General features: G+C 40.7%; 1 protein-coding gene and 1 long non-coding RNA gene across 4 annotated transcripts in view; one reads left to right on the top strand and one right to left on the bottom strand.

Moving 5' to 3' along the window:
- Nucleotides 1-2,697: 2,697 nt before the first annotated feature.
- On the bottom strand, nt 2,698-4,339 carry LOC106569785 (uncharacterized). Its single transcript, XR_001320555.2, has 5 exons — nt 4,087-4,339; nt 3,806-3,869; nt 3,453-3,715; nt 3,244-3,349; nt 2,698-3,127 (listed from the first exon to the last, which is right to left on the bottom strand). It is a non-coding gene; the product is annotated as an uncharacterized lncRNA (long non-coding RNA).
- Nucleotides 4,340-9,596: 5,257 nt separating this feature from the next.
- Nucleotides 9,597-23,610, top strand: part of LOC106569775 (sodium channel subunit beta-1) — a 30,930-nt gene continuing 16,916 nt past the window's right edge. The window contains exons 1-6 of one of the 3 annotated variants that reach the window (XM_014141375.2): nt 9,599-9,900; nt 11,261-11,344; nt 11,509-11,718; nt 11,878-12,044; nt 22,483-22,720; nt 22,920-23,061. In XM_014141375.2, the coding sequence (XP_013996850.1) occupies nt 11,664-11,718; nt 11,878-12,044; nt 22,483-22,720; nt 22,920-23,061 (602 nt within the window). In that variant the 5' untranslated portion in view covers nt 9,599-9,900; nt 11,261-11,344; nt 11,509-11,663. Of the gene's footprint in view, nt 9,901-11,260; nt 11,345-11,508; nt 11,719-11,877; nt 12,045-22,482; nt 22,721-22,919; nt 23,062-23,610 lie in introns of all 3 variants that reach the window. The other 2 variants (XM_014141374.2, XM_014141376.2) reach the window with 2 other exon arrangements.

Raw genomic sequence — 23,610 nt, 5'->3', positions numbered from 1 at the left:
GACAGCTCCATAACACCATGGCTGTACTAAATTCCACGGGGAAAATAATGGGGACCGTAAAAATATCTGAACACTATGAAGTTTATACGCCCACACACACACTCAATTACATGCTCGCTTACACATACGGATGGACACACACACACACACTTGATCTCGCTCTCTTCTCTCATCTTCTCTCTCTTCTCTCCCTCTCTCCTCTCTTTATAATCAATAACTTTTCTATAATTCTATGTTATTTGTTTGTCTTTCTTTTGTATGTCTTTGTCCACATGTTTATCTATTTTTACATCAAGCAATGGAAAGATATCAGAACAGGGATGTTGGGGAATAATAGCATATTGTACGGGATACATTTGTACTGTAGTGAAGCCAACTCTGTAGTAATGCAATGTCTCTTTCATAATCATGTGAAACGTCAATTACTATGGAAATGCTGGGATGTGTTTTTCTATTAAAATTATGTTTAATGTAATTATGATGGTGATACGATATGGATTAATCTAGAAAAAAGAAACGCACACCTATAAAGGCGAGGTGCTGGCTAGCGGAGTAGAAAACTAGAAAATAAGGGAAAGCCGCACACTCTTCTTGTGATTATTGTGATTTTGCCATTGTAATTGTTTGTTAGATACATTTTAGACTACAAATGCTATGATGTAAAAAAATGGGGAAACCAACCTTTCACAGAGTTCTCAAAACCCAAGGCCTCAGGCATTTGAGCCAATCTCATGGGTAAGAAGCTTAAACTGTCACTATATCTCTGGTTGAAAGCGGGGTCTACAAAACACAAGATTTTACTACCTTGAGCTATGACACTGGGTGCAACGCCTTGCTGTATCAGAGGGTTTAAAAGAAGGTATGAATCATAAGCTCTAGAATTGTGCGCTATAAACGTGAAGTTTCTGTACTGGGGTTTTCTGAAGTGTTTTAGAAAGAGGAGTGCACAATTGGGTCCCTCTGCTGACCACTTATCCTCCTTGAAAGTCATGGTAGATACAAAAATAGGCAAATGAACCCCTGATTGTTGATTAGTCTCAAAATCATAAAAAACGTATTTCTCTGAATGTTCATCTTCAGCCAAGGGTTGAATATAGCACTCGTGTGGCACTTCTTGAACCACTTCAGAGTCTCTGCTTTTCAAAGGCCCTTTACAGATTGGGCAATGTATGATTCTACACACATGAGGTTTAGGGCTGTCTATTTTAAGGTTGTAATTGCATTGACATTTTGGACATTTCTTGTTAATGTCACAACTGCTTACAGATTTACAGGCCTTGGGGTGCCATGTTTCAATTTTGTGTTTTTCGTAACAGTAGGCCGAACGACATGTCCTGTGACAATCCTCACAGGGTATCAGGTTTAAGGGCTGCATCGGACAATTTTCATCCAGACATACGGAACAGTTATAACGGCACGAGTGCCCCCCCTTCGGGTGTAGCCGGTATGACAGGCTGGACACACATAAGGTGCGCCTAAAAACGCACCGATGTTGGTAACAGCATAATAATGGTCGTTTTGCACATAAAAGTACAGAATCTGATGATGAGGTTGTGGTTGTGGGTTGTTTTGGAATTTGAAGAGAGCTGCATTAGCTCTACTGTGGTACAAAACCACAATCTTGATGTTCAGAAAGTTTTCAAATTTGACTATGTCAGAGAATGCCACAGCATCCTGCATGCCCAGACCGACAGCATTTTGAAGCTCTCTAGCCTTTTGTAATGCCTCTAGATCCGTACATCCAGGGTTGAGTAAATGTGCTAGGCCTATTGCAAAGCATAGCTTATTACCGGGATTGTGAACATTTATGAGGCATGCCCTTTTATTGATTATGATTTCTGATTGCATTAGGCTATCTAGTTTCCTTCTCTGCTCCCCACCACCCAGGGGTTGCCGTCCCTGGGGTAATTGGTTTTCATCGGTCGTCCCGGACTCGTTCATATGTTTAATTATTTCGATCTGGTCGGCGGGAGGTATTGGGACATAAATATGGATTATTTCGAACAAAAACAACATTTCTTGTGGAAGTAGCAGTCCTGGGAGTGCATTCTGACGAAGATCAGCAAAGGTAAGAGGATATTTATAATACTAATTCTGAGTTTAGGTAACCCCAGAACTTGGCGGGTGTCTGTATAGCTTGCTTTGATGGCGAGCTATGTACTCAGAATATTGAAAAATGTGATTTCACCGAAAAGCTATTTAAAATCTGACACAGCGGTTGCATAAAGGAGTACTGTATCTATAATTCTTAAAATAATTGTTATGTATTTTGTCAACGTTTATGATGAGTATTTTTGTAAATTGATGTGCACATTCACCGGAGGTTTTGGTGGGAATACATTTTCAGAACATCACGCGCCAATCTAAAATGCTGTTTTTGGATATAGATATGAACTTTATCGAACAAAACATGTATTGTGTAACATGATGTCCTAGGAGTGTCATCTGATGAAGATCGTCAAAGGTTAGTGCTTCATTTAGCTGTGTTTTGGGTTTTTGTGACATATATCCTTGCTTGGAAAATGGCTGTGTGGTTATTTTTGTCTATGTACTCTCCTAACATAATCTAATGTTTTGCTTTTGCTGTAAAGCCTTTTTGAAATCGGACAGTGTGGTTACATTAAGGAGAAGTGTATCTTTAAAATGGTGTACAATAGTCGTATGTTTGAGAAATTTGAATTATGAGATTTTGTTGTTTTGAATTTGCCGCCCTGATATTTCACTGGCTGTGTCCCGCAGGTGGGACGCTAGCGTCCCACGTAGCCCATAGAAGTTAACAAACGGAGCATTGTTCTACGCCAAAAGGATAGATCCTGACTGTATTGCCGCTCGAGTAAATCCACCATTCGTTTGTGTAGCAAGACATTTCTGGATTTTAGAGCCCTGGAAAAGGCATTGATAAACCTAGCTTGGTCTATTTCAGGTTTGGGTGTTTCTACATAAGATTTGGAGGAATCAATAAGGTTGGCAGCGTCACAGAATATCCAGTCGTCTACCTCTGGAATGTCATTTAAAACAGTGAAATCATCCGGTTTCGTTGTTTTATTGGGAATGTCAGGCGCGCCGAAATCCTCCGCGTGCTCTCGGTGTGTATGGTCTTCTGAGCCATTATACGCCGGGGAGGAGTCTGAAAGAAAATAATATATACAAAAAATAGATTGTTAAACATGTAATATATTAGGTTAAAATATCAAATATATTTCAGATATAATACTATATATTAACAATACATAATTAAATTACCTCTGCTTTTTTTGACACGGGCTGTTCTAACGAATCGCGGAAGCCTTGGGCTCTAGACATTTTTCACCAGGCCTTCCAGATTCTGCAGGGCATGTCTCGTTGGAGTCTGAAAAAACATTATTTGTCATTGTTTTAACATATTCAATCGTAAAAATGTATAAATTATAATAAAATATGTATTACTAATAACATATATATTGGTTTCATACCTTGTCCATGTAGCCCCGTTTCTTGAAGCAGTAAGTTTCCGTCCCAGAACACTTTTCGGGCCGGGGTGATTCTGCGCATTGCACTTGCGCACAAGTTGTGCATTGTTTGTTTGGGTCGGAAATATGGAGCTTGGTTCCTGGGGGAGGTAATGTGGCGATTCTCGGTGCGTTTGAAAAGCCGTTCGAACAGAACGGGAGAATAGCATCTATGTCATCGTTCAGAGTACATGAAGCATCCGTGATCCTTCTTTGGGGTCTGTCAGCTGTAAACACAAACATAGCTTTGAATATAGGGTTCACACTTTTTGTTTTTAATGTATAAATATTCTTATGGATTTTATTATTGGACTTACGTCGACAATAGTGTGATGGGGACTGGCTGCACGCGTTTTCCCAATCATCTATTCCCCTCAGCATCTGTGTAAAGGATTGAGACCCTACAAGCCTTAAACTAATATTAACATATATTTATACTATATATACATTTTTAAAATATACGAATACGGGCATTTGACATATTACCTAAAAAAATCGTTTTCCATCCGTTTTAGAATATCGATATCAAATTTGTAATATCCATACAATTCCCTGAAAATACCTCTCCGAATCCAATATATTATTTTCACTAACTCACCTTCAGAAAGCTCCATTAGGACGGATTCAACGATTATCTTTTAGCTGTTCTGGGCGGATAACTCTTCTGGCTGTTGGCCTGATGTTGCGCTTTAGCCTTTCGTACTCTAACGAGAGATATATTCTGCAATGAGTTTACAGAGCTGGGGGTGCCGTTTTTTCGGGCAACATCCTGTATGCCTAAAAGGGTCATATAAAGTACCCTCGAATGTCAAGAGACCCAAAAACCACAGGCGGGTGTCTCGACATATTTGGTCTGCCGATATTGTATTTATGCTTCATAGCACAGCTTGGGGACGCTGATTAGAAATAACATATGTTTTAAACCGTAGGAGGTTGTCTAGACATGCTATATTCGGAGACACCTGAAACCCCACCTCTTTAAGGAATACCTAGGATAGGATAAAGTAATCGTCTGCTAAATGACTTAAATGTAATATGTAATGTAATATTCAGCCTGGGCTTTTTTGACTTTTTAGCCCCCACATCCTTGGGGGTGAGATAAATACGCATTTGAAAGGCTTGTGTGGTAATAAAATCGAAAGTGCCCAAGCCCAATTGAAGAGACGCACACAATCCTAAACAACAGCCCTAGCCTTTTGGTTTCAAAAGCCACCCATGCAGAGACACACACCCCCACCCCCTATTTGTTTTGAAACACACACACCTACACTCCTGCACACGCACACCCCCCCCGTAATTGTTCACGATTTTGGAAAAGACTGTCCAGCTTATTCAGCAGGGTTATGAATATAGGGTAATCCCTCCATTTAAAGCTAAACACAGGCATAAAAGTTTACATCCTTGCAGGCTTTGGAAAATACATATGAACTGGCAGACTTCGTCGCATTTGTACTATCAAATTGTTCACATGCTAAAATTGTCACTATATATATATATATATATACACATGTATTTATTGCAACAATAATAACAATATTACACATTATGAAATGGTTGGATGGGAACGTGGTTTGTAGCTATGCCCAGTGATTTTTTTGTCGACATTTAGTTCACATAGAAAACAGAAGCGACAATTGCCTGCTAGGGTGTGTTTCTATTTAGGCCTAACTGTCTTGTGTCGATAAAAAAAAGAGGTGGACATAATGACGTCACACCTATGAAAAAGAACAGCTTTAAGCAAAAACCTACAGTGTCAAATAAAAATGCAGTTGTTGAAGTGTTTCCATTAGGCATACCCATTTAGACAAATTGCGCATTAATAAATTGGCGACAGCCTGTATGCCCTCCCACCTATCTGTTTCAAGTCTTAAGTAGCCTGCAAAAGCCAGCATGGATAGAATGCAATAATTGGCTAATATTTGCAATATTCTAATAATTATCATTTGCCAACATATCGCCAAGGTCCATGCCATTGTGAAACTTTCACTTCTGTAGATCTGGAATAATTAGATTGTGAAACTTGCCAGCCACCTAGAAAAGCAGGGAAGCAATTCAGGCATTTTTGAAAGTCAGGACAATTGTTGTCCTGCAAAGAAACAATTTTTATAGCTGACATTTTTTATTTTGCTAGCAGTAGGCATTTATAATTAAATGGGGAGTGGAGTTTATAGTTACGTGATTACATCATGTGCCCTGCGTACCTTCAAATGTATTTGGCAATCATCATTTAGTCAAAAAACACATTTTCGTCATAATTTGCCTCAGTAAAAAACGTTTTACAAAATAGAAATTCACCCTCGTCAAATGGATTAAAATGTTTTCGATCTTTAGAAAATGTCTCCTATATCTTTGTTTCCATTACAAGTCACAATGATTCATTTTTGGGGGTCAATGGAAACCTGCCTGTAGCTTCCATCCAATTGGTGATAGATTTTCATGTGAATATTTTAGAATCCGCATAAAGAAAATATGAGCATTTCCAACCGTTGGTATTTCCACAAAATTGACTTATTGTGAATAAAAATCAGTGAGTGATGACATAGCGCACACAAAATGTAGCCAATTTTTTCGCTGAAGTATTCATGTACCGAATAAAAACCTAAAGTTCAGTGCGTTTCCATCGCATTTTGAACTCTACAATAGTTTTGTCATAAAAACTGTGAAAATGTGCCTACTCTGGTCTTGGAACCTGCACTCTAACTAACAGCTCACAGATACAGTGCGGTTAGGCTGTGCAGGTTGTCGAGTCTACATGATGAGATTATTATGGATATTTGTATTTGTCAAACAGCAGTCAAGACAGAATAAAACCCCGGAATAAGATCCTCTATATTTATTGATTAAGATATTCACTTTCTGTACAATAGAAGATGTTTAAACCCAGACAGCTTTTAGGAAAACACTTGTGACCTCTTTTTGAGTTAAACCACAGAAGAAGAGTAGCCAGCTGCAGTGGCGGCCTGGGCAGGTGGGGCTTTTGAGCCCCACATTTTTAGCAAAATATATTATTATTTTTTGGGGGCTTGCTTATTTTGGCATAAAAACAATATCTCAATGAGTTAATAAAGCCGCATACACTCTTTTTTGTTTTCTTGAGTAAGGCAGCTCGCGTCCTAGCTCAGTGCTTTCTGTGGTGGTGGGGCGAGCCAGCAAAAAATAGGAGCGTTGCGCCATGATTGGCTCTGTGTTCTGTCACTCATGGGGACACTATGTCATTGCGAAGTTAATGTCCTTAGTAAGGGTAGACATCTTTGGATCCTGCCATAGAGTTTTATTACAAGTGCCCTTCCATGAAGGCTCAAGGTCATTGGCCATAGATAAAATTACATCAAATCGCATTATATGTACAGTAGCTTTGATTGGACTGATCATGTCAACATCTTACTTAGCTAGCAGTCATCGTCATGAATCAGTTTGACAATCTACTGGCAAATCATTTTTAATCTTTGTCATATGAAGAGAAATAATGAAGAGAAATTATAGATAAAACTTATCGGTGCTCATCGGCCATTGGCCATAAAGATTACACAACAACTTGGAAATCGCAAATTCAACAATGAGTCCTTTGGAAGGAATCAGTGGCTAACTGCAAGCAGTGCAAAGCAACCGGTAGCATGCTATTCAATGGAGTGGCTGTGTGTTTTTTCTTCAGAGTTCCCACCATAAATCCAGAGAATGCCAGACTTTGATGACAAAGTTTGATGACAAAACCCCCAAGTCAGAACAGTTGGCAAAATGAATAGGTTAAAATAGACCAAATTATTAGGGTGAGGCACATGGGCTACTAACAACATACGGTTAGTATTACTTTCTTATCCTGTTAGGGCTAGGGGGCAGTATTGACACGGCTGGATAAAAAACATACCCGATTTAATCTGGTTACCACTCCTACCCAGTAACTAGAATATGCATATACTTATTACATATGGATAGAAAACACCCTAAAGTTTCTAAAACTGTTTGAATGGTGTCTGTGAGTATAACAGAACTCAAATGGCAGGTCAAAACCTGAGAGATTCCTTTACAGGAAGTGGCCTGTCTGACCATTTCTTGAACTTCTTTTCCATCTCTATCTTTTAATAAGGATCTCTGCTCTAACGTGACACTTCCCACGTCTTCCATAGGCGCTCAGAGCCCGGGAAAAAACAGAATGTCGTCATTCCAGCCCCAGGCTGAAACACATTATCGCCTTTCTCAAGTGGCCGATCAAGGGACTCTGGGCTTATGCGCGTGACCCGACCGCCCCCGCCTTTGTGATTTTTTCCTCTGTTTGCCGAAAAGGAGATTCCCTGTCGGAATATTATCGCTTTTCTACGAGAAAAATGGCGTAAAAATTGATTTTAAACAGCGGTTGACATGCTTCGAAGTACGGTAATGGAATATTTAGAATTTTATTGTCACGAATTGTGCCATGCGCGCGACACTTCTTTACCATTTCGGATAGTGTCTGGAACGCACGAACAAAACGCCGCTATTCGGATATAACGCTGGATTATTTTGGACCAAACCAACATTTGTTATTGAAGTAGCAGTCCTGGGTGTGCATTCTGACGAAGACAACAAAAGGTAATCAAACTTTTATAATAGTAAATATGATTATGGTGAGTGCTAAACTTGCCGGGTGTCTAAATAGCGAGCCCGTGATGCCTGGGCTATGTACTTAGAATATTGCAAAATGTGCTTTCACCAAAAAGCTATTTTAAAATCGGACATATCGAGTGCATAGAGGAGGTCTGTATCTATAATTCTTAAAATAATTGTTATGCTTTTTGTGAACGTTTATCGTGAGGAATTTAGTAAAATGTTAGCGAATTCCCCGGAAGTTTGCGGGGGGTATGCTAGTTCTGAACGTCACATGCTAATGTAAAAAGCTGGTTTTTGATATAAATATGAACTTGATTGAACAAAACATGCATGTATTGTATAACATAATGTCCTAGGGTTGTCATCTGATGAAGATCATCAAAGGTGAGTGCTGCATTTAGCTGTCTTCTGGGTTTTGGTGACATTATATGCTGGCTTGAAAAATGGGTGTCTGATTATTTCTGGCTTGGTACTCTGCTGACATAATCTAATGTTTTGCTTTCGTTGTAAAGCCTTTTTGAAATCGGACAGTGTGGTTAGATTAACGAGAGTCTTGTCTTTAAATAGCTGTAAAATAGTCATATGTTTGAGAAATTGAAGTAATAGGATTTTTAAGGTTTTGAAAATCGCGCCACAGGCTGCAAGTGGCTGTTACGTAGGTGGGATGCTTGCTAGCCCATAGAGGTTATCTACAGTATACATATGTAACAGTACTCTTCTTGCGTTGTGTACAATCAATCATCGACACGAACTCCAACTTGCAACACCAGTCATGGAGCTTTATTCTGATAGGAACAGCACAAAATTGCACGTCATGCAATGCACGGCTCACCATCCAACTCTGCACTCACGCACTGTACAAAATATACAACACCCCCACCAGACACAGTAAATTGCTAGCTAGTATTAGCTGGAATTCTCTACAACAAAATGCACAAACAATATTCACCAAAAAACGCTGCATCTTATGTGTGATGTTCGAATAACATTTACAAACAAATTGATATAAATTGTACATTTAAATCATCACTTGGGAGTATAAAAATCACTTTTGACGTACAGTGCTTTGCAACCAACAACTTACCGCTGGTTTGGTGCTTGTTCACTGGGACGATTCTAACTGAAACGTCCTCCCTCGTAAGCAAGCTACGCAAACCAGCCAATAAGATGCCATGTTGAGTAGGTGAAGGCAAGACAAAAATAAAACCAAATTGGTTTAACAATAAAGTGGTAAGGGGAATCACCAATATAACCCTGTTACACATATCTCCCTGGCATATTACATCATTTATACAGCAGCATACAAGACATTTCTGAACTCACCTTGTTGTGCTGTGCTCACTTGAACAGGACGGTGACGCGGCGTATTATTTTTTTTAAGTCAGTAAAAGATGCTGCATGAACTGTTTCGCTGCCAGACAAGGCTCCGCTGATAGCCAGTTGTAGCAGTGGTAAGGTGTTGGGACTGCTGGGACTTTTATTGTGAAGGCGAACCTCATTCAACTATTGTGGCTAATCCTTGTGGCTAGCTTCACACAGTTGTCCTGCTCCGTTTGGAAGATGCTGCAGTCAGATGCACTGCGGTAAAAAATAACGCCAGACAGGGAGTGATAAAGTAGTCTGTATTATTCGCAATGCCAGACCGTGAAAAATATCCAGGGTCCTTTGATGCGTGGGATAATTCTTTCCACTCAAAAGAATAGCACTTCATTAAATAATTTGTTGATCCATCAGAAGGAAAGGATAGCCTACATTTTCCCCGGAGAACGGACAAATCGGGATAAGGAGGCAATTTTTTTCAGAAGGGACAACGTGAGGGCAGTAAAATGTGAGACAATGCAAAATATCATTATTTAAACCAAATAGTGCAATAACACATTTACAGTGTTCCTAAAAAATATATAAATATATAATTGGTATGTAGCTTATGTAGCCTAGGTCGTCTTTCATATGGCATGCAATTAATTATTAATGTAGCCTATTCTGTGGCATGCGATTTTACAGTAGCCTATTTAAACCATAGACCTACAGTGTCGACAGATTATTCAAATAAGCATAATATATAAACTAATTTCAAAGCTATGCCATCTTCAGTGGTGCACTGCCTTTATAACCGTGTGAATATCATTTAGAACTAGGCCTATTATTCTAATAGAACATCAGACTACAGTTGGAATGAATAGCCTGTAAAGATAATAATAGCTCAGTGTAATTGATATTAAGACTTCAGGGAACTGATAATCCCAGGCCAGGGTGTAGATTTGTAAACACTTTGTGTCAACAAAGATCTGGAACAGTAGAAAAAGATGACCATAATCACAGCTAAAGTTTAGCGATACACTGAGCTCCAAAAGTATTGGGACAGTGACTCATTTTTTGTTGTTTTGGCTCTGTACTCCAGCATTTAGGATTTGAAATGATACAATGACTATGAGGTTAAAATGCAGACTGTCAGATTTAATTTGGGGTATTTTCATCCATATCGGGTCACACGTTTAGGAATTACAGAATGTTTTGTACATAGTCACCCCATTTTATGGGACCTAAAGTATTGGGACAAATTCACTTATATGTGTATTAAAGTAGTCAAAAGTTTAGTGTTTGGTCCCATATTCCTAGCATGCAATGATTACATCAAGCTTGTGACTTCAGATTATTTTGTGTCCAAAGTAATTTGTGTAATTGTGGAGTCCCTTTTATTGTAAATAAGAATATAGTATGTTTTGTAAACCCTTCTACATTAATGTGGATTCTACTGTGATTACAGAGAATCCTGAATGACTATGTACAAAAAGTGCTATAATTAAACGGTTCACCTGATTTGGATGAAAATACCTTCAAATTAAAGTTGACAGTCTGCACTTTAACCTCATAGTCATTATATAATTTCAAATCCAAAGTGCTAGAGTACAGAGCCAAAACAACAACAAAATGTGTGCTTGTTCTTCTGCTTGTTCTCTAGAAAGTCTGTTCTTGGCCTATTGGCGTTTAATAGTTTACACTTTATTAGAGTCAGTAATCATCCACTCAAACCAACATTATTTAATTGAAATCAACAAGCTCCAGAGTCTTCCTAAAACACTTTAATTGTAAACAAATATTCATGGTAATACTTGCATGTATCCTGTGTAACAAAGTAAATTAATTAATGCAATAGTCTTTGATGAAAATATTGTTTCCATTTAAAGAGAAGTGCATGGCACTAAGAGCATGGCACCAAGAGTATAGCACTTGCAATGCCAGGATGGTGGGTTCCATTCCCGGGACCACCAGTGAGTAAAATGTATGCATGCATGTCTGTAAATTGCTTTGGATAAAAGCATCTGCTTAATGGCATATATTTGTATTATTATTATATTAAGTGTTAGTTTAAGTATTTTATCATGTCAAATGTATTATTGAAGGTGTTGGGACTTCTATTTCTTTTATTTCTAAGGTAATTTCGGAGGAAGCAACTTCAGTCCCTACAATTTCTTACTTTGCTCAAACAACATCTTCCTGGATAACATCTCAAAGGAATATCTTACTATCAAGTGTTCAAAGAAAAGCCTTTTCCCCTAAGATCTTTACTTTCATCGCTACATTACACTTATGGACATGTCTGCTGTGCGACTGCTGCTCCTGTTTCTGCTTTGTTCCCATTTTGGTAAGTGGAGTTGACCACCTTAGTGGATTGACCATTTGTGTATAGTCACATCTTTCAGTATATGGATATTCTTCAGTGTACTGTTGAATTAGGAATCTACCCATTTCTACAACCAAAATGTTAAGCACTAATAACATGTCTTCTCTCTCCTGTATCAAGTGTCCCTGTGCCATGGGGCCTGTTCAGAGGTGGACTCGGACACTGAGGCCGTTGCAGGCAAAGGGTTCAAACTGGGCTGCATCTCCTGTAAGATGAGGCCCGAGGTGGAGGCTTCTGCCACAGTTAATTGGTATTTCAAGGCGAAAGGGGAAGCTGAGTTTGCTCATGTGAGTATCTGAGATGGATTATGATTGCTATAGTAGTCCAAATTGCTGCCACGGTAGTAGATTGTTGGATTACGCTTCAATCACACCGACAGCGTCATTGCAGATTGGCTAGGACTAGGTTTACGTTGTTCTTTAGACAAACCTGTCGTACTCCATATGGTCCAGAGCCCATTCTTAAGCCCACAACCACAAGGCACAACACACAAAGGTTTGCACGCTTACATTCACATGCACACACGCACATACCACAATGCCCAACCACATAATATGGCAGAGTGCTGCGTGCAGTTCAGATAGAATCAATCTGGATGACATTTTGGATCTCAGAGATCACTAGGGCCACTGGGACAGCCGATAGGCAGATACAGTGCATTCGGAAAGTATTCAGACCCCTTGACATTTTCCACATTTTGTTACGTTACAGCCTCGTTCTAAAATGTATAAAATAATTTTCCCCCCTCATCAATCTACACACAATAACCCATAATGGCAAAGCAAAAACAGGTTTAGAATATTTTTTTGCAAATGTATAAAAATGTTTAAACAGAAATACATTAATGACTTATTTATTCAGACAACTTTGCTATGAAATGGACAAAAATGAATGGGAACGTATTGGCACCACACGAATCATACACCCTATTGACAATACCACCCAATTTGGTCCACATTCATCCAAATCATATTGCAAATTTCATATGGCAAATGCCAAGTGTAAAACCCCCAAAATCCTATAGATGGCGAGCGCGCTCCACCGTGGATTTTCATGTTGCAAATGTAACACAAGTCAACACCCAAGAGTGAAATTTATTTTTTATTAGATTTTATTTTTATTTTTTAAACCTTATCACCCCCTTAACCTCCCTGGGCAGTGAAATCGTGTGGCACGAAATACAAATACCTCATAAATGCTATAACTTCAATTTCTCAAACATATGACTATTTTACACCATTTTAAAGACAAGACTCTCGTTAATCTAACCACACTGTCCAATTTCAAAAAGGCTTTAAATCAAATCAAATGTATTTATATAGCCCTTCTTACATCAGCTGATATCACAAAGTGCTTTACAGAAACCCAGCCTAAAACCCCAAACAGCAAGCAATGCAGGTGTAGAAGCACGGTGGCTAGGAAAAACTCCCTAGAAAGGCCAAAACCTAGGAAGAAACCTAGAGAGGAACCAGGCTATGAGGGGTGGCCAGTCCTCTTCTGGCTGTGCCGGGTGGAGATTATAACAGCACATGGCCTAGATGTTCAAATGTTCATAAATGACCAGCATTGTCAAATAATAATAATCATAGTAGTTGTCGAGGGTGCAACAAGTCAGTAACACAAGAGTAAGTGTCAGTTGGCTTTTTCATAGCCGATCTTTGAGAGTATCTCTACCGCTCCTGCTGTCTCTAGAGAGTTGAAAACAACAGGTCTGGGACAGGTAGGACGTCCGGTGAACAGGTCAGGGTTCCATAGCTGCAGGCAGAACAGTTGAAACTGGAGCAGCAGCACGGCCAGGTGAACTGGGGACAGCAAGGAGTCATCAAGCCAGGTAGTCCTGAGGCATGGTCCTAGGGCTCAGGTCCTCCGAGAGAGAGAAAGAAAGAAAGAGAAAGAGAGAATTAGAGAGAGCATATTTAAATTCACACAGGACACCGGAAAAGACAAGAGATGTGACAGACTGACCCTAGCCCCCCCCGACACATAAACTACTGCAGCATAAATACTGGAGGCTGACAGGAGGGGTCAGGAGACACTGTGGCCCCATCCGATGAAACCCCCGGACAGGGCCAAACAGGTAGGATATAACCCCACCCACTTTGCCAAAGCACAGCCTCCACACCACTGGAGGGATATCTCCAACCACCAACATACCATCCCGGGACAAGGCCGAGTATAGCCCACAAAGATCTCCGCCACGGCACAGCCCATGGCGGAGATCTACAGCGAAAGCAAAACATTAGATTTACAGCGAAAGCAAAACATTAGATTATGTCAGGAGAGTACCCCGCCAAAAATAATCACACAGCCATTTTCAAAGCATGCATATGTCACAAAAACCAAAACCACAGCTAAATGCAGCACTAACCTCTGATGATCTTCATCAGATGACACTCCTAGGACATTATGTTATACAATACATGCATGTTTTGTTCAATCAAGTTCATATTTATATAAAAAACCAGCTTTTTACATTAGCATGTGATGTTCAGAACTAGCATACCCACCGCAAACTTCCGGTGAATTTACTAAATTACTCACGATAAACGTTTACAAAATACATAACAATTATTTTAAGAATTATAGTAAATACAGAACTCCTTTATGCAATCGCGGTGTCAGATTTTAAAATAGCTTTTCGGGGAAAGCACATTTTGCAATATTCTGAGTTGATAGCCCGGCATTCACGGCTAGCTAATTTGACACCCACCAAGTTTGGCTCTCACCAAACTCAGATTTACTATAAAGAATAGCCAGGCATCCTCGACTGACGGGATGAGGTCAATATCCTTCCAGGATACCCCGGCCAGGTTGATTAGAAAGGCCTGCTCGCAGAAGTGTTTTAGGGAGCGTTTGACAGTGATGAGGGGCAGTCGTTTGACCGTGGACCCATAGCGAATGCAGGCAATGAGGCAGTGATCGCTGAGATCCTGATTGAAAACAGCAGAGGTATATTTGGAGGGCAAGTTGGTCAGGATAATATCTATGAGGGTGCCCATGTTTACGGATTTCGTTTTGTACCTTATGGGTTCCTTGATAATTTGTGTGAGATTGAGGGCATCTAGCTTAGATTGTAGGACGGCTGGGGTGTTAACCTCTATGGGCTAGGAGGGACGAATTCGTCCCACCTACGTAACAGCCACTTGAAGCCTGTGGCGCGATTTTCAAAACCTTAAAAATCCTATTAATTCAATTTCTCAAACATATGACTACTTTACAGCTATTTAAAGACAAGACTCTCGTTAATCTAACCACACTGTCCGATTTCAAAAAGGCTTTACAACGAAAGCAAAACATTAGATTATGTCAGCAGAGTACCAAGCCAGAAATAATCAGACACCCATTTTTCAAGCTAGCATATAATGTCACAAAAACCCAGAAGACAGCTAAATGCAACACTAACCTTTGATGATCTTCATCAGATGACAACCCTAGGACATTATGTTATACAATACATGCATGTTTTGTTCAATCAAGTTCATATTTATATCAAAAACCAGCTTTTTACATTAGCATGTGATGTTCAGAACTAGCATACCCCCCGCAAACTTCCGGGGAATTCGCTAACATTTTACTAAATTCCTCACGATAAACATTCACAAAAAGCATAACAATTATTTTAAGAATTATAGATACAGACCTCCTCTATGCACTCGATATGTCCGATTTTAAAATAGCTTTTTGGTGAAAGCACATTTTGCAATATTCTAAGTACATAGCCCAGGCATCACGGGCTAGCGATTTAGACACCCGGCAAGTTTAGCACTCACCATAATCATATTTACTATTATAAAAGTTTGATTACCTTTTGTTGTCTTCGTCAGAATGCACTCCCAGGACTGCTACTTCAATAACAAATGTTGGTTTGGTCCAAAATAATCCATCGTTTTATCCGAATAGCGGCGTTTTGTTCGTGCGTTCCAGACACTATCCGAAATGGTAAAGAAGGGTCGCGTGCATGGCGCAATTCGTGACAAAAAAATTCTAAATATTCCATTACCGTACTTCGAATCATGTCAACCGCTGTTTAAAATCAATTTTTATGCCATTTTTCTCGTAGAAAAGCGATAATATTCCGACCGGGAATCTTCTTTTCGGCAAACAGAGGAAAAAAATCACAAAGACGGGGGCGGTCAGGTCACGCGCCTAAGCCCAGAGTCCCTTGATCGGCCACTTGAGAAAGGCGATAATGTGTTTCAGCCTGGGGCTGGGATGACGACATTCAGGTTTTTCCCGGGCTCTGAGCGCCTATGGACGACGTAGGAAGTGTCACGTTAGAGCAGAGATCCTTAGTAAAAGATAGAGATGGCAAAGAAGTTCCAGAAATGGTCAGACAGGCCACTTCCTGTAAAGGAATCTCTCAGGTTTTGACCTGCCATTTGAGTTCTGTTATACTCACAGACACCATTCAAACAGTTTTAGAAACTTTAGGGTGTTTTCTATCCATATGTAATAAGTATATGCATATTCTAGTTACTGGGTAGGAGTGGTAACCAGATTAAATCGGGTACGTTTTTTATCCAGCCGTGTCAATACTGCCCCCTAGCCCTAACAGGTTAAGCATATCCCAGTTTAGGTCACACAACAGAATGAACTCTGAATATAGATGGGGGGCAATCAATTCACATATGGTGTCCAGGGCACAGCTGAGAGCTGGGGTGGGGGGTCTATAACAGGTGGCAACAGTGAGAGATTTATTTCTGGAGAGATTTATTTTTTTAATTAGAAGCTCGAAATGTTTGGGCATAGACTTGGAAAGTATGACAGAACTTTGCAGGCTAACTCCTCCCCCTTTGGCAGTTCTATCTTGACGGAAAATGTTGTAGTTGGGTATGGAAATCTCCAAATTTTTGGTGGCCTTCCTAAGCCAGGATTCAGACACGGCAAGGACATCAGGGTTGGCGGAGGGTGCTAAAGTAGTGAGTAAAACAAACTTAGGGAGGAGGCTTCTGATGTTAACATGCATGAAACCAAGGCTTTTTCAGTTACAGAAGTCAACAAATTAGAGTGCCTGGGGACACGCAGGGCCTGGGTTAACCTCCAAAACACCCGAGGAACAGAGGAGGAGTAGGAAGATGCTACGGCTAAAGGCTATCAAAACTGGTCATCTAGTGCGTTGGGGACAGAGAATAAAAGGAGCAGATTTATGGGCGTGGTAGAATAGATTCAGGGCATAATGTACAGACAGGGGTATGGTGGGTGGATGAAAACCTAGGCACTGAGTGATGAGAAGAGAGGTTGCATCTCTGGACGGGCTAGTTATGCTGAGTGAGGTCACCGCATGTGTGGGAGGTGGGACAGGTACCTGAGGCATGGTGAGTGGGACTAGGGGCTCCGCAGTAAACTAAAACGATGATAACTATCCTAAACAACAGTGTACAAGGCATATTGACATTTGAGAGAGACATAAAGCGAGGCATAAAGCAATTCCAGGTGTTGATTGGGAGAGTTAGCTAAGACAACAAAGGGTAAGACAACAACAGCTAATCAGCTAAGACAACAACAGGTAAAATGGCGATGAAAGGGCAGAGAGGGTTGGTTAACTACACTCAGGGCCTGAGTTCGAGGCTGGGGCCGACAGATAAACAAAAAATAAACTAAATGGAATACCGTGGTTAATGAACAGTCCAGCAGGCATCAGCTATGTAGCCAAGTGATCATAGGGTCCAGTGAACAGCAATAGATGGAACAGGGAAGCCGCGGGGTAGTCATTACTACTCGAACATGCGGGGGACACGGCGTTTAAAGTTAGCAGGCCGGGGTAAGAAGAAGCGTCTGCTCTGACGTCTGGCAAAGGCCAGTTGAGGGCACAGCGGATGAAGTTACGTCGGCGGACCAGCCGTGGTGGTACGCTGCGGCGCCATGTCGACAAAGGGTCCGAGCCAGATGGCGAAAAAGGTATTGTAGTTGTAGTAATTTCGTTTGCTAGCCGGGAGATGCGCCTGGCTCGCGGCTAACTGGTGCTAGCTTTGGGGCAGGGGCTTTAGCCACTATCGCCACTCGGTAGCAGCTAGCTAGCAGCGATGATCCGATGCAAAGGTCCAGAGCTTTCGGCAAGGATCTGGTGGAGTAGTGAATTCTAGCCGTGTTGGGGAAGAGTCCGGGAGGCATTGGCTGAGTTGCCGAGTGATCACAGAGTAGGCCGGGAGGTGGGCCTGGCTCAGGGCTAGCTTCGGGGCTGGGTCACTTGGTGGCAGCTAGCTAGCTGTGATGATCAAGAGTAATGGTCCAGGGTTTACGGCAGGAATCCGGTTTTGTAGTGGAGAAAACAGTCCGATACTGGCAGGCTGGCAAGTATTATCCAGGCAAAAAAATGTTTAAACCGCTGGTGTCTGTGCAGAAGGTAAAGGCCGCTAGCAGTGGCTAACAATGACTAAATAGCTAGTTGCTAATTAGCTGGTTAGCTTCTGATGGCTAGCTTCTGATGGAGGTTCTGGCTATAAGGTCTAGAAAATAGCAGATCTGTGTCACATTGGGTGAGGCGGGTTACCGGAAGGTATATTTAAAAATGGAAAAGAGATTGAAAACAAATTGAAATATATACAAAAAATACAAAAGAAAAAGAGAAGACGACAAACCACGTCTGCACTGCTACGCCATCTTGGATCTTGGATCACTTTGCACAGATGAGGACTTGTGAGGCATCTGTTTCTCAAACTAGACACTCTAATGTACTTGTCCTCTTGCTCAGTTGTGCACCGGGACCTCCCACTCCTCTTTCTATTCTGTTTAAAGCCAGTTTTCGCTGTTCTGTGAAGGGAGTAGTACACAGCGTTATACGAGATCTTTAGTTTATTGGCAATTTCTCGCATGGAATAGCCTTAATTTCTCAGAACAAGAATAGACTGACGAGTTTCAGAAAAAAGTTGTTTGTTTCTGGCCAATTTGAACCTGTAATCAAACCCACAAATGCTGATGCTCCAGATACTCAACTAGTCTAAAGAAGGACAGTTTTATTGCTTCTTTAATCAGAACAACAGTTTTCAGCTGTGGTAACATAATTGCAAAAGGGTTTTCTAATGATCAATTATCCTGAAATGATACTTGGATTAGCTAACACAATGTGCCATTGTAACACAGGAGTGATGGTTACTGATAATGGGCCTCTATACACCAACTTTTGAACGGTAGTGTAATTCTGTGTAATTCTGCTTTGAAAGTTGATAAACTTGTAACCTCACTTTTGAGAAAATGGCCTTTGAATGTGTTGGTAGCTATTGGAGAGTTCTTCTTTGTCAACAACAATTTAGCATCGTTCACACCCTCTTAAGCTTTAGCCCCACCCATCTCTTTAAGGGCTGATCAGAGTGTTCTGTCCTAACAACAGCAGTCAAGCACCCAGGCTAACTGGCTAACGTTGTCTAGCTTGCTAGCTACTTCCAGACACAAATGAGAGAACAGCTCACAGACCATTTTACTCGCTCCAGCAGAGCTGGTTAGGATGTTTTCATGTTATCCAGTGTTGGTGACTGCAACTGTGCTGCTGGAAACAATTTACGCTTTATTGCCAACGTTTACTGACACCGGCCATATTTAACGTGTTGAGCATTCGTAAATTCGTCAGTTATTTTGCGCTCTGGCACACTCAGATGAGAGTGCTCTGAAATCAGAGTAGCTAGCCAGAGCGAATTTAACAGCTACGTCTATCAACAGTTGTCGCAGTGACATTCTATTGAAATGGTTACTTGCATAGTGGAGTCTTTTGTTAAGACATGTAGCTAGCTACAGTTGAAGTCGGAGGTTTACATACACCTTAGCCAAATACATTTAAACTCAGTTTATCACAATTTCTGACATTTAATCCTAGTAAAAATTCCCTGTCTTAGGTCAGTTAGGATCACCACTTTATTTTAAGAATGTGAAATGTCAGAATAATAGTAGAGAGAATGATTTATTTCAGCTTTTATTTCTTTCATCACATTCCCAGTGGGTAAGAAGTTTACATACACTCAATTAGTATTTTGTAGCATTGTCTTTAAATTGTTTAACTTGGGTCAAACGTTTTGGGTAGGCTTTCACAATCTTCCCACAATAAGTTGGGTGAATTTTGGCCCATTGCTCCTGACAGAGCTGGTGTAACTGAGTCCGGTTTGTAGGCCTCCTTGCTCGCACACAATTTTTCAGTTCTGCCCACACATTTTCTATAAGAGTGAGGTCAGGGCTTTGTGATGGCCACTCCAATACCTTGACTTTGTTATCCTTAAGCCATTTTTCCACAACTTTGGAAGTATGCTTGGGGTCATTGTCCATTTGGAAGACCCATTTGCGACCAAGCTTTAACTTCCTGAATGATGTCTTGAGATGTTGCTTCAATATGTCCACATAATTTCTCCCCCCCATGATGCCATCTATTTTGTGAAGTGCACCAGTCCCTCCTGCAGCAAAGCACCCCCACAACATGATGCTGCCACCCCCGTGCTCACGGTTGGGCTTGAAAGACTTCCCCTTTTTCCTCCAAACATAACGATGGTCATTATGGTCAAACAGTTCTATTTTTGTTTCATCAGACCAGAAGACATTTCTCCAAAAAGTAAAATTTTTGTCCCCATGTGCAGTTGCAAACCGTAGGCTGGCTATTTTATGGTGGTTTTGGAGCAGTGGCTTCTTCCTTGCTGAGCGGACTTTCAGGTTATGTCAATATAGGATTCGTTTTACTGTGGATATAGATACTTTGTGCCTATTTCCTCCAGCATCTTCACAAGGTCCTTTGCTGTTATTCTCACCAAAGTACGTTCATCTCTAGGAGACAGAACACGTCTCCTTCCTAAGCAGTATGACGGCTGCGTGTTCCCATGGTGTTTATACTTGCGTGCTATTGTTTTTACAGATGAACGTTGTAACTTCAGGCGTTTGGAAATTGCTCCCAAGGATGAAACAGACCTGTGGAGGTCTGCAATTTTTTTCTGAGGTCTTGGCTGATTTCTTTTGATTTTCCCATGCTGTCAAGCAAAGAGGCACTGAGTTTGTACATATGTCTTGAAATACATCCACAGGTACCCCTCCAATTGACTCAAATTATGTCAATTAGCCTATCAGAAGCTTCTAAAGCCATGACATCATTTTCTGGATTTTCCAAGCTGTATAAAGGCACTGTCAACGTGGTGTATGCAAACTTCTGACCCACTGGAATTGTGATACAGTGAATTATAAGTGAAGTAATCTGCCTGTAAACAATTGTTGGAAAAATTACTTGTCATGCACAAAGTATATGTCAATTAGCCTATCAGAAGCTTCTAAAGCCATAACTTAATTTTCTGGAATTTTCCAAGCTGTTTAAAGGCACTGTCAACGTAGTGTATGTAAACTTCTGACCCACTGGAATTGTGATACAGTGAATTGTAAGTGAAGTAATCTGCCTGTAAACAATTGTTGGAACCAAAACTATAGTTTGTTAACAAGAAATGTGTGGAGTGGTTGAAAAATTAGTTTTAATGACTCCAACCTAAGTGTATGTAAACTTCCGACTTCAAATGTAGGTAAACAATGAACCATAATCCCAACTCATGATGTTACTAACCTGCATGAATCTACAGGTAGCTAAACAACCAGGTTCAATGTTAGCTAGCTATAACTAGCAAGTAAATTCCTCGGAGATATGAATAATAATAGTATGCACGTAACATTATTGAGCAAACCAGCTAATGTTAACTAGTCAGTTAAGAACAAATTCTTATTTTACAATGACTGCCTACCCTGGCTAAACCCGGACGACTTTGGGCCAATTGTGCACCACCCTATGGGACTCCCAATCACAGCTGGTTGTGATACAGCCCGGGATCAAACCAGGGTCTGTAGTAATGCCTCTAGCATTGAGATGCAGTGCCTTAGACCGCTGTGCCACGCGGGAGCCATGGTTGCCCTTAGTTTGAAGATGTTATCCGGAGACAGGTGGTTTCTCCATCTCCTTAGCTATCATACTCTAATTCCACTGATTTCAAAACTCAGTCCTCCAGAAAGTGGCGTGCAACACTTATGCAGTTCTACTACGCAATATATATATTTTTAAGCCGCGTTAGACAGGATTACCTACACATACTGACCAGCTCAAATGGACAGAAGTGCTATATTGCAGACCAATCCGAACTCATCTCTCGGCATGTCCAGTCCACTCATTATCTCAGCCAATCATGGCTAGTGGGATGGTTGCTGTCTTTTTCTGTGACTAAACCAACTAATTTAGCTCGTAATTTAACAATTTGATTCATATTTACAGATGGCATACAACTTTGTTTTTAAGGCACATGAAAGTTGACATGTTCCAGAAGGCATTTCTGCCCCAAAAACGCATTTTGATAAAATCAAAAAGTTGACATTCAAATGGCTCTCCTGTGAAGTAGTGACCCTTCGACATACGCCTGGTTTCCTGAAACGAGTCACAAATGTGCAAACTTTTCTAAAAACCTGTTTTGCTTTGTCGTTAAGGGGTATTGTGTGTAGATTGATGATATATATTTTTTTTAAATCCATTTTTGAATAAGGCTGTAACGTTACAAAATGTGGAAAAAGTCTAGGGGTCTGAATACTTTCCGAATGCACTGTAGGCTCACAGCTACTGTATGTAACTTTGGGTATACTTTCCTAATCAAGGGACCTCTCTCAAAACACAGTTGTATCCTTTTGAGTCCATTAACTTGGATGTTGCCAGATGTGGGTGGGGATCTAGGAAGTGAAACAAGAGAGATTTTCAGTGCCAGGTGAACAACCCAGATTTCATTGTGTCATTAGATATATAATTACGATGAGGAGGGCCCCCACATTGTGGATGAGCGCTTTGAGGAGCGCGTCGACTGGAACGGCAGTAAGAGGAGCCAAGACATACAGGATGCATCCATCTACCTCTTCAATGTCACCTTCAATGACTCGGGCACCTACAGTTGCCACTTCCACCGGCTCTTGACGTATGAGTTCTACGAATACCAGACTGTTGTCAGCAAGCTTGTGCACCTGAAAGTGGTGGCTAAAGGTTCAGTATTACAATACAGACATGCTTTTGTAAGCAATTTGAATTCCGATGTCAATTATCCCAATTGTTAGGAAACATTTATGACTTGAAATGAAGCTTGTAAGTGTTTTGTAAGTGCTAAGAGCCTATGGGGTGTGTACTGTGCTTTGACTCCCCCCTCTTTCACCCACTCTCTACCTCCATCTCTCTCTCTCTCTAGCCACCAGAGGGACGGCCTCCATAGTCTCTGAGGTGATGATGTATGTGTCCATCATCGGGCTACAGGCTTGGCTCTACATAGAGATGGTATACTGCTTCAGAAAGATATCAGCTGCAGGAGAGGAAGCATTAAGAGAAAGCGCGTGAGTAACACTGTAACCCTACTTCCTCTCCTGCAGCTGTATTCTTTCATTTTAGGTCCTCTATTACGGTCTCCCTACATAAAATCTCACTATCCTTGTCTGTTATGAACCTGTCCATCCTGTTGATTTGTGTTCTCTCCTCTCTCTTTCATAGTGCTGAGTAGTGCAATTCCTCTGTTCCTCCTTGTTCAATATTCTCTCCCTGTACTCTTGTCTGTCTTTCTCTCGATCTTCGTCTTCCTTGCCACTCCCATTCTCTCTCACTCTTTCAATCTCTGTGTCCCACAATCATCACATTTTCCACTCTCTAGAAAAGCCAAAGAAGGTACTTTTCCTGAAAAACGTTTGCTTGCTTGCTTCAGCAGTCTAGAAGTATGTTTAAATAGGTTAAAAGCTCATGTAAAATTCAAGTTGAAAAGAAGTTAGAGTTAAATATAGTTGTGTCAGGAGGGGAATACATGTATTTCGTTGACATCACATTTCATTGAACATAAAATGTGTATGATACTACATTTGGCCTTGGTGTTAAGGCTGTGCTCTGTATGATAC

This window comes from Salmo salar, chromosome ssa14, assembly GCF_905237065.1.
Source record: "Salmo salar chromosome ssa14, Ssal_v3.1, whole genome shotgun sequence".
Taxonomy (NCBI): domain Eukaryota; kingdom Metazoa; phylum Chordata; class Actinopteri; order Salmoniformes; family Salmonidae; genus Salmo; species Salmo salar.
Note: the sequence above shows the minus strand (reverse complement) of the source record. Positions and strands in the feature narration are given on the sequence as shown.